Source organism: Phacochoerus africanus, chromosome 6, assembly GCF_016906955.1.
Source record: "Phacochoerus africanus isolate WHEZ1 chromosome 6, ROS_Pafr_v1, whole genome shotgun sequence".
Lineage (NCBI taxonomy): Eukaryota > Metazoa > Chordata > Mammalia > Artiodactyla > Suidae > Phacochoerus > Phacochoerus africanus.
Window position 1 is genome coordinate 45,740,767 of NC_062549.1, and position 12,330 is coordinate 45,753,096.

At 34.7% G+C, this 12,330-nt stretch overlaps 1 protein-coding gene across 1 annotated transcript in view; it reads left to right on the top strand.

The window, feature by feature from the left end:
• The window catches only part of C6H8orf88 (chromosome 6 C8orf88 homolog), a 59,059-nt gene that overhangs the window by 27,915 nt on the left and 18,814 nt on the right, over positions 1 to 12,330 (top strand). Inside the window, exon 4 of the mRNA XM_047783632.1 lies at positions 6,652 to 6,724. Coding sequence (XP_047639588.1) covers positions 6,652 to 6,724 — 73 coding nt within the window. The remainder of the gene's footprint in view (positions 1 to 6,651; positions 6,725 to 12,330) is intronic.

Here is a 12,330-nt window from a genome sequence, read left to right on the forward strand (position 1 = left end):
TCAATCAGATAGCATATGGATTGGGAGTGCTTGAAACACTGGACTGGACTGGATGGCTAGATGGCTCACTCACATGGCTGGTAGTTGATGCTGGCTGTCGGCTTGGATTTAGTCCTCCTGTAGACTGGAGGAAACACTTACAGATGGCTTCTTCAAGTGGCTTGGGGTCTCTATAGCACCATGTCTGGGTTTTAAGATTAAGGCCTGGAAGCCAGCACAGTGTCATGTCTGTCATATTAGATTGGTCTGAGCAATCACAGAGCTTGCATAGAGTCAAGAAAAGGAGATAAAGAATTTACTTGGGGTAGGAGGAATGTTAAGAATTTGCGGCCATCTTGATCACTTAGTAATATGAATTTCCTTTCATCTGTATTACCAGTTCATGGCCTTTGTCCATTCTTTTTTTTTATATGATATTTCCCCCCATTGTTTCCCTAGGAGCTCTTTTATTTTTTATTTTTATTTCTTGGGCTGCACTTGTGGCATGCAGTTGTTCTTGGTCCAGGGATCAAACTTTGCACCAGAGCAGTGACTGAGCCACAGCAGTCATGGTATCAAGTTCCTTTATCCTTTAGGCCACCAGAAAACTCTTTTAGGAGCTCTTTCATACTACAGAAATTAGGTCTTTATGAGTTAAAGTACTTTTCCTATTTACCTTTTGTCTTTTGATAGTGTTTATAAATCTTACTCTTTTAATTTTTGTTTTAGGAATGGATGTTGATGTGAATTTGTCTTTTCCTGTTCTCCTTCCTTATTTTAGTGGTGTAAATTTGTTTAAGATGGGTGATAGGGTCTAGAAACATTTTTCCTATGAAATTGAAAAGGCTAAATAGAATATCCAGGTATTGTATCACAAATTACAAAGAGCCTTGACTTAAAAAACTAAAAAACAAACAAACAAACAAAAATACCCGAACCACTGATGTTTATTTTGCTTTACTAAAGCCTGTTCAACTTTTTTCATTTCCTAAAAACTAGTCATGTTATCCTATGCTATCTAGCACAAGGCTGCTTTTCTTTCATAAACATTCATTTTTTACTTGTCAATCAACATAACTCCTGTTAATCCTACTAGTGTTGTTTAAGCATCACTTCCTATGTAAAGCCTTTCTAGAAATTTCTAAGTCAAATTTGATAACCCTTCCATTGCACTTCTGCATATATTTATTATAGAACTGAGTTCTCAAGTTTTATTGTGACTTGACATTTTATTTTTCTGCCTACCTTTTATTTTGTGAGCCCTCTGAAAACACATACTGGAATGTCACGTTCATCTTTGTATTCCCAGTACAAAGCACAGTGCCAGTCATGTAATAGGCACTCTGTGTTTGTTAAATGAGTGGGTTTATTAGTAGGGCCACTACTACACATTTGGTGCTTTTACAAGAATTAGAATACAGATTTTTTTAGAATAAAATACTCTGCCACCATCTGCTATGAAATCTGCAACATGTATGCTGGGAATGGTGCCCCTGTAGATGCACAGCCTTCATAACTACTTGTAGTTGCCCTGAGTTTCAAAAGCTAGCTCATCTATCTCTTAGCTATATACTTTTGGGTTTGTTACCAAACACTTATCTTGATTTCTGTTGCCCGTAATATGGTGATAATAACTTTTGCCTTATTTCCTTGTAAGATTATGATAATTAAATAACACATAATCATTTTATAAAATTTTAGTAGGTGTGTGAAAGATTTGAAGTAATATATATTTTTATTATGTGCAGACATGACAAAGTAAATTTACTTTTTAAAATTTGAGATATGATTAACAAATACAAATTTAAGATATTTAGGTTGTATAACATGATTTTTTTAAAAAGGTATACAACCTGATGATTTAATAGATACATACATTGTGATATGATTACCACAGTTCCTTACATCATGTGGTTAACATTTTTTTTGTATGTGTTATGATCTACTTTCTCAGCAAATTTTAAGTGTATAATACAATATAATTATCATCACTATGCTGTGTGTTAGATCCTCAGAACTTATTGATCTTATTTTATTTTATTTTTTTTCCTCTTTTTGTCTTTTGTCTTTTTGTTGTTGTTGTTGTTGTTGCTATTTCTTGGGCCGCTCCCGTGGCATATGGAGGTTCCCAGGCTAGGGGTTGAATCGGAGCTGTAGCCACCGGCCTACGCCAGAGCCACAGCAACGCGGGATCCAAGCCGTGTCTGCAACCTACACCACAGCTCACGGCGACGCCGGATCGTTAACCCACTGAGCAAGGGCAGGGACCGAACCCGCAACCTCATGGTTCCTAGTCGGATTCATTAACCACTGCGCCACGACGGGAACTCCTTATTGATCTTATAATTGAAAATTTGTACCCTTTGACCATTTCCCCTACCTCCAGCTCCTGGTAAACCACCATGCTATTCTCTGATTCTATGAGTTGGAGTTTTTTAGATTTCATATATAAGTGATATTATACAATATTTGTGTTTCTGTGTCTGACTGATTTCACTAAGCATAATGTCCTCCAGTTTTATCTGTGTTGTTACAAATGGCAGAATTTTTCTTCTTTTTTTGGCTGAATAATATTCCATTATTCATAGAATAATACTCATATATATAAATATGATATATTGATGGACACTTAGGCTGCTTCCACACCTTGTCTTTTGTGAATAATGCTGCAGTAAACATGAGAGTGCACTGTCTTTAATAGTAACTTATTTTACTTTGGATATATACCCAGAAGTGGGATTACTACATCACGTGGTAGTTTTATGTTTTCATACTGCTTTCCATAGTAGTTGTACCAATTTATACACCCACCAACAGTGTACAAGAATCCCCTTTTTCCCAGTCTTGTCAATACTTGTTATCACTTATACACTCACACACACTTTTATTTATCTATTTAGGCCACACCCACAGCATTTGGAAGTTTCTGGGCCAGGGATTGAATCTGACCTATTCCATAGCTGCGCGGCAATGCGAGATCCTTAACCCCTAAGCCAGGCAGGGGATTGAACCCACACCACCACATAGACAATGCTGGCTCTTAAAGTGCCATACCACAACGGGATCTCCCCACCTACATTTTTGTTAATATTCAGTCTAACAGGTGTAAGGTGATATCTCATTGTAGTTTTGACTTACATCACCCCAATGATTAGTGATGTTGACCATCTTTTCATGTACTTCTTGGTCATTTGTATGTCTTCTTTGGAAAAATATTTATTCAGGTCCTCTGACCACTTTTTGATCAGATTTTTTTTTGCTATTGAATTGTATGAATTCCTTATATACTTTGGGTATTAACTCCTTATTGGATATATGGTTTGCAGGTATTTTCTCCCCATTCTGTAGGTTACCTTTTAATTTTGTTGATTGTTTCTTTTGCTGTGCAGAAGCTTTTTAGTTTGATGTAGTTGCACTTATTTATATTTGCTTTTGTTGCTTATATTGTTGATGTCATATCTAAAAAAATTATTGCCAAGAGCAAACACAGGGAGCTTTTCCCCTATGTTTTCTTCTAGGGTTTTTATGAGTGCATGTCTTATATTTGTCTCTAATATAGTTTGAATTCATTTTTTTTTTGTGTGTAATGCAAGATAAGGGTCCAGTTTCATTCTTTTGCATGTAGATATCCAATTTTCTTATTTTTTTTGAAGAGACTATCCCTTCTCCATTGTATATTCTTAGCTCCCTTGTCAAAGATTAGTTAAATGTATATGTGTGGATTTATTTTGTGGCTATTTTGTTCTGTTAGTCTTTGGGTCTATTATGCCAGAACTGGACTATTTTGATTATTAGAGCTTTAAAATATAGTTTGTAGTATTAGAAAAAATTCTCAACATCACTAATTATTACAGAAATGCAAATCAAAACTATAATGAGTTACCACTTCACATCAGTCAGAATGGCTATCATTAATAAGTCTACAAATAACAAATGCTAGAGAGGGTGTGGAGAAAAGGGACGCCTCCTATACTCTTGGTAGGAATGGGTACAACCTCTGTGGAAAACAGTATGGAGATATCTCAGAAAACTAAATATAAAACTAAAATATGATCTAGCAATCCCATTCCTGGACATATCTGGACAGAACTTTCATTGAAAAAGATAAACTCACCCCTATGTTCATCACAGCATTATTCACAATAGCCAAGACATGGAAAGAACCTAAATGTCCATTGACAGTTGGATGGATTAAGAAGATGTGGTAAATGTACACAATGAAATACTACTCAGTCATAAAAATGACAATGCCATTTGCAGCATAATGTGGGTGGAACTAGAGAGTCTCATACTAAATGAAGTGAGTCAGACAAGAAAGACAAGTGCCATATGATACCACTTATATGTGGACTCTAATATATGGCATAAATGAACCTGTCTACATAAAAGAAACAAACTCATGGACATGGAGAACAGACTTATTGTTGCCAAGGGGGAGGGAGAGGGAGTGGGATGGACTGGGAGTTGGGGTTTAGTAGATGAACACTAGTCCATTTGGAGCAGATAAACAATGAGGTCCTGCTGTATAGCACAGGGAACTATGTCCAATCACTTGTGTTGAAACATGATGGAAGATAATGTGAGAAAAAGAATGTTTTATAGATATATATATGTATAGCTGGATCATATTGCTATACAGCAGAAATTGACAGGACATTGTAAATCAACTATAATAAAGAATTAAAAAATAGTAAGTTCTAAGGAAAAAAGAAATACAGTTTGAAATCACAGAATGTAATGTCTCCATATTTGTTCTTACTCAGGTTTACTTTGATTACTCAGGGTCTTTGGGGATTCTGTGTAAATTTTAGGACTTTTTTTCTATTTCTATGAAAAATGCTATTTTAATTTTGATAGGGATTGCATTGAATCTGCAGATCATTTCAGGTAGTATGGACAGTACTACCACTTAATAGTTACAGGGTATCTTTTATTTATATCATCTTTAATTTCTTTAATCAGTGTCTTACAGTGTTCCATATACAGATACTTCACTGCCTTTGTTAAATTCATTCCTAAGTGTTTTATTTTTCTGATACTATTTTAGAGAGATTGTTTTCTTGATTTTTTTTTTGATTACAGTTTACTTTTGAGTTTGATTTTAGATCTTATATTTAAGTAGTGTTGCATATATAGTAAAGTCTGCCTCTGCCGAAATTTTCAAATTTAAGAAATTAATTTTTTAAAGGACCATATAATTTATATTACAGTTTTTTTTAAATCTAAAAGGCAGAACTTTGGAAAACCAGAATCTTTGGTATTTTTCTATCTTTTCTTACTGCTATTTAAAAATTTAAAAATTCTAAATTTGATTTTTTTCTGGTATCTGAGTAGTGGAGAATTACCTCACTACTCTTCATTGTGTCATAGGGTAGATAATTAATCCTTTGGACTTTAGGCAAAGTTACCTTGTTTGAATTTGCGGATATATAAGGAATGAGCTGCAACTTGCTGGTATAGTGATTAATGGAGCAGAGGTCTTTATTTTTTAGGACAGATGTCTCCAAAGAATCCCACCTTGGTGAATTACCTTGGTCTCGGGTCACGTTTACTGTTTGCTAACTGATATTTGTCAGCATAAAGGGAGATCATCTCTTAGGGGTAGATCATATTGACCAAATTCATGGAACTTGTTTATAAAATAAGAAAGCCTGTTATTTTATGAGAAATCTTGCTGTCTTGTGCTCTGTGATTTGTTACTGTTTTCACTAGTGTAGTATCTGGTCTCAGGAGATTTATGGGAAGCTAAATTGTAATCAAAATACTGCTTAGTGAGCATGGAATCAAAAGGAGTTAGTTAAAAAATAGATTTTTTCTAAGGTCATCAGATTAATTTGCCAATCTCACAATAAAGATGGTCCTGCGAGTAGGTCTAGAAAACTGGGCTAATGCCTCCCCCTCCCCAAGACATTGAATTCTACCAATGTTTCTGCTTTCTCTTTGCCTCATTGGCTAAAGTAGTTTTTTCTTATTTTCCCTGTTTCCAAAGTGTTAGATGAAATAGCCCATATGCTTGTAGACTGACATCAAAAATTACTTCACATGAGATGAAATAAAGTAAATACTCTAATATCATTGCATCTTTTTAACAAATATCTGTTTTCATGAACTAAAACCTATTTTTAATTACTTTGGAATTATTTATCTTTATGATCAAATAATTCATCTTTGGCTTTTTGTTTCCTTCCAAAAATAATTATAATAATGACAAAGTAGTTATAATTATATGTGAATTTATTTTGAAAGATGTTTTTGTTGCTTTTTTTTTTTTTTGTCTTTTAGCTATTTCTTGGGCCGATCCCGCGGCATATGGAGGTTCCCAGGCTAGGGGTCGAATCGGAGTTGTAGCCACCGGCCTACGCCCGAGCCACGTCTGCAACCTACACCACAGCTCACAGCAATGCCAGATTGTTAACCCACTGAGCAAGGGCAGGGACCGAACCCGCAACCTCATGGTTCCTAGTTGGATTCGATAACCACTGCGCCACGACGGGAACTCCTTGTTGCTTATTTTTAATAGATGTTCTTAGTAAGGTTGCTTATCCTTAGCCCCAAAATATGTCTTGACTAATGCTTTGACTGTTTAGGAAAATATTTTTGGATGGTAACAAAAAGGTTATATAAAAATTTTAAACCCTAGTTAAAAAATGTATTTTCTTTTTCTTTCAATAGTGTAAAACGAATGGAATGCAAGCCTTTTCTCAAGGTCTTAATGAACAACAACATCAGTCTTCAGTTAAAAAAGGTAAATTTTTACCATAATTCCCAAATTTCATAAGAGAGTCTTAGCATTCATGTAAAATTAATATTTGCTTAGCTATAAAACTTAAATATATATATAAGATATTTTAAATATTATTTTGGTTGATTTCTGTCTGTATTAGGCTCTAGGTTTAACTGCTCTAAAGGGGAGATCATAATAACAGTGGCTTTAGCAAGACAGAAGTTTATTTCTGTATCTTTTGTATCATGTAAAATTTTGAGCTGGTATACTCATTCTGTACTGTGATGTTGCTGCTGTCCCCAGTATTACACTGTTGTATGGCTTTTCCCTCTTTACCACATGGTCAAGATGAATAACTCTACTCCAGCCAGCATGTCCCCTTTCTAGCCATCAGGAAGTAAGTGGCGAAGAAAGTTCTTCTTAAAAGTTATGACCCATAAATTGCATATTTCACTTCAACTTAATGCCTCACTGGCCAGAGCTTAGTCATGCTGTACAAAGCAGACTGGAAATGTAATCTTTAACTTTGTAGCCAGCTAATTTTATTACTGATGGGGAAAGGAAGAACTGTTCTTGGGAAGATCTGATAGCCTCTCCTACCCAGCTACTTTTTAGTAAAACAGATTATTTATTCATTTAGTTTCCAAATTTTTGACAATCTATGTATGTAATTTTAAAAGTTAACCATTTATTAAAATACTCTTATTAGCATTTTATTCTAGTATTTAACTGTACATTCTCAGTAAAATATTTAAATTATTTCCATGTTTCTCATTTTTTTTCCTTTTTATGGCCACACCTGGAGCACTATGGAAGTTCCTGGGCTAGGGGTTGAATTGGAACTGCAGCTGCAGGCCAGTGCCACAGTCATGGCAACACCACTATCAGCCACATCTGTGACCTACGCTATAGCTGTGGCAACACCAGAACCTTAACCCACTGAGCTAGGCCAGGGATCAAAGCCACATCCTGACAGAGACTATGTCGGGTTCTTAACCTGCTGAGCCACAATGGGAACTCCATGTTTCTCATTTTTTGATATCATATTTTGATGGCCTCTTTTGAAATATGAGAACTTATGTCTTCCTCGTCAGTCTTCTCACTTCTTTAGCTCTTCTATCTAACCTCTCCGTATCACATAGTTACTTCATAATTTTCAGATAAAGCATTATCAGTCTTTATATTATTTGCCTATAAAGTAGTTGCTTAGCCAAGAGGTGCATGTCTCTGTTTTATACAATCTATCATTTTTCCTGGACCTAATGTTTGCCTTGTTTTTCTATATAACTTGTTAACTTTGCCCTTCAGTCGTTCCAACAACTCTGCCACATGTTTGTATAATATTTCCTTATGATCAGATACATCACTTGGTATATTTTCCCCTGGAGGAAATTTAACCATTTTAAATGTATAATATCATGCAGCCATCACCACTATCTAATTTGAGAACTTTTATTCACCCCTGAAGAAACCTCATACCCATGAAGCAGTAACCCCACCCCCCCACCCCCCAGTTCTCTCCTCTGTGTAGCCACTGGCAAACTCTAACCTGCTTTAAACCATTTTAAATGTACAATATTGTGTAATCATCACCACTATTTAATTCAAGAACACTCTTTTCACCCCCGAAGAAACCTCATAAATATTTATCACTATGAGTTTTATAGTTTTAACTCTTACATTTGGGTCTTAGATCCATTTTGAGTTAATATTTGTATATAGTGTGAGTTATAAGCCCACATTCACTTTTGTTATTGAGGTATAGTTGGTGTACAATATTATATAAGTTTCAGGTGTACAACATACTGAATCAGTTTTTTCCATGTATAGTTACTGTAAAATATTGGCTATACTCCCTCTGTTGTACTGTATATCCCTGTAACTTAATAATTTTATATATAGTAGTTTGTATATTTTAATACCCTACCCCTATACTGTCTCTCCTTTCCCTCTCCTTACTGGTAACCACTAATTTGTTCTATATATCTATGAGTCTCTTTCTTTTTTGTTATATTTAATAGTTTTTATTTTCTAGATTCCACACATAAGTGGTATCATATAGTATTTGTCTTTTTTTCTATCTGACTTATTTCACTTAGCATAATACCCTCCACGTCCATCCATGTTGTAGCAAATGGCAAACTTATTTTTTTATGGCTGAGTGATACTCTATAGTGTATATATGCCACATTTTCTTTATCCACTCATTTGTTGGATGCATACTCAGGTTGCTGCCTTGAGCATTGGGATGCATGTACTCTTTCAAATTAGTGTTTTCATTTTTTTTCAAATAAATACCCAAGAATTTATTAAATAAATAACCAGGAAAATATAATCAAATAAAAAAATACCCAGGAATTCCTGGGTCATCTGATAGTTCAATTTTTAGTTTTTTTGAGAAATACCTATTCTATTTTCCTTAGTGACTACACCAATTTATATTGCCACCAAAAGTGTACAAAGGTTCCCTTTTCTCTACATCCTTACCAACATTTGTATTCTTCTTTATTTTGTAAAATTTTTTTAATTTTTTTTTTTTTTTTTTTTTTTTGCCTTTTAGGGCCGCACCTATGGCATATGGAGGTTCCCAGACTAGGGGTGTAATCAGAGCTATAGCTGCCGGCCTACACCACAGCCATGGCAATGCCAGATCCAAGCCAAGTCTGTGATCTACTCCACAGCTCATGGCATCACTGGATCCATAACCCCCTGAGTGAGGCCAGGGCTCGAACCCACAACCTCATGGTACCTAGTCGAATTTGTTTCTGCTGCGCCATGGCAGGAACTCCCTGGATTCTTTTTTATGATAGCTTTTCTGACTTTCCTAAAAGTGATATCTCACTGATTTTAATTGGCATTTCTCTAATGATTAACAATATTGGACAACTTTTCATGTGCTGGTTGGCCATTTGTATGGCTTATTGAAAAACTGTCTATTCAGGTGTTTTCTCATTTTTAATTGGGTTATTTATTTGACATTAAATTGTATGAGCGGTTTATATATTTTGAATATGAACTCCTTATCATCAGAAGTTTTTAAGAGGACTGATTTGTTTAATTTTGCTTTTATTTCCTTTGCTTTGCGAGACAACTCCAAGAAATATCGCCACAATTTGTATCAAAGAGTATTCCATCTATGTTTTATTCTAGGAGTCTTATGGTTTCTGGTTTTATATTTAGGTCTTTGAACCATTTTGAGTTTATTTTTGTATATGGTATTAGAGACTGTTTTAGTTTCATTCTTTTATGTGTGCCTATCCAGTTTTCCCAGCACCACTTATTGAAGGTACTCTCTTTTCTCCACTGTTTAGTGTTGCTTCCTTTGTGGTAGATTAATTGATCATAAGTTCATGGGTTTATTTCTATGCTCTCTATTCTATTCCATTGACCCATGTGTCTCTTTTTGTGTGCCATTACTATACTGTTTTTGTTTAAATTGAAGTGTACTCAATTTACAATGTTGTATTAGTTTCTGATGTACAGCAAAGCGATTCAGTTATACATACATTTTCCTTTTCATAATATTTTTCATTATGGTTTATTACAGGATATTGAATTTAGTTCCCTGTGCTATACTGTAATATCTATAGTGTCTTGATTACTGTAGCTTTGTAGTATAGTCTGAAGTCAGGGAGCATGATTCCTTCAGTTCTATTCCTCTTCCCAAGATTGTTTTGGCTATTCAGAGGTCTTTTGTATTCCCATAGAAATTTTAAAATCATTCTAGTTTCTGTGAAAAATGCCACTGATATTTTGATAGAGATTGCATCTGAATGTATAGATTGTCTTGGGCTGTATAGTCATTTTAATAATATTAATATTCTTTCAGTTCATGAACAAAGTATATCTTTCCATCTGTTTTTGTCATCTTCAGTTTCTTTCATCAAAATATTAGCAAACCAAGTCCAACAATACACCAAAAGTATCATACACCATAAGCAAGTGGGATTTATTTCAGGGATTCAAGGATTTTTCAGAATTCACAAATAAATCAATGTGATATCCGACATTAATAGATTGCAGAATAAAAATCATATGATCATCTCATTAGATAAAAATCTTTTCACAAAATTCAACATCCTGAAAAAAAAAAAAAAAGCTTAAAGCTGAAAACACATTTCCTTTAAGATCTGGAAGAAGACAAGGATGACCGCTCTCACCACTTTGGTTCAGCATGATGTTGGAAGACCTAGCCACAGCAATCAGACAAAAAAAATGAATCCAAAAGAGAACTGGAAAAGTAAAACTGTCACTGTTTGAGGATGACATGAAAGATCCTAAAGATGCCATAAAAGCACCACTGGAGCTCATCAATGAATTATTAAAGTTGCAGGATAAAAAATAATACACTGTTCTGTTTCATTTCTATACACTAACAACTAATGATCAGCAAGAGAAATAAAAGAAACAATCCCATTTACAGTCACATCAACAAAAATAAAATACCTTGGGATAAACCTACCTTGGGAGGTAAAAGACATGTTGTTGGAAAATGGTAAGACACCAAGTTTATTTATTTTTGCATTGGCTTTCCAGTTGTCTCATCACTTGTTGAAAACTTTTGACCATAGGTTTATGTGTTTACTCCTGGACTTTTGGTTCTGTTCACTTGATCTGTATGTTTACCCTTATGTCCAAACCACAGGCTTTGTTTACTATAGCTTTATGGTAAGTTTTGAAATTGGTAGATAATGTGTCTTCCAACTTTGTTTTTTTTCCAGTTGTTTGGTTATTTGAGAGCCCTCGCAGTTCCATGTATTTTTTAGGATCTGCTTTTCCATTTCTGCCGAAAACAGGTTGTTGGAATTTTGAAGGGATGGCATTGGATTTGTAGATCATTTGGGGGCATTATTGCCATCTTAACAACATTAAATCTTCCAATCCATGAACATGGGATATATTTCCATTTTTTAAAGTATTTTTTTTCATGGTTCCTAGTGCTACACAGTGGGATCTCATCACTAATCCATTCCAAAATAGTGCTGCTATGAATATAGGGGTTCATGTATCTTTTTCAATGAGTTTTCTCTGTATGTATGCCCAGCAGTGGAATTGCTGAATCATATGGTATCTCTGCATTTAGTTTTCTGAGGTACCTCCATAATGGAAAGATTTACCATGCTCTTTGATTAGAAGAATCAATTGTGAAAGTGACTGTACTACCCAAGGCAGTCTACAGATTCAGTGCAATCCCTATCAAATTACCAAAGACATTCTTCACAGAACTGGAACAGAATATTTTCGAATGTGTATGGAAACACAAGAGACCCTGAATAGCCAAAGCAATTTTGAAAAAGAAAAACAAAAATGGAGCAATCAAGCTTTCTGACTTTAGACAGTACTACAACGCTACAGTCATCAAAACAATATGGTATTGGCACAAAAACAAATATAGACCAATGGAAGAGGATAGAAAGCCCAGATATAAACCCAAGTACCTATGGTCAAGTAATCTGTGACAAAGGAGGACAGAACATACACTGGAAGAAAGATAGTGCTGGGAAAACTGGAAAGCTATATGTAAAAGAATGAAATTAGAACACTGTCTAACACCATATACAAAAATAAACTCAAAATGGATTAAAGACCTAAATATCAGTCCAGATAATATAAAACTCCTAGAGGAG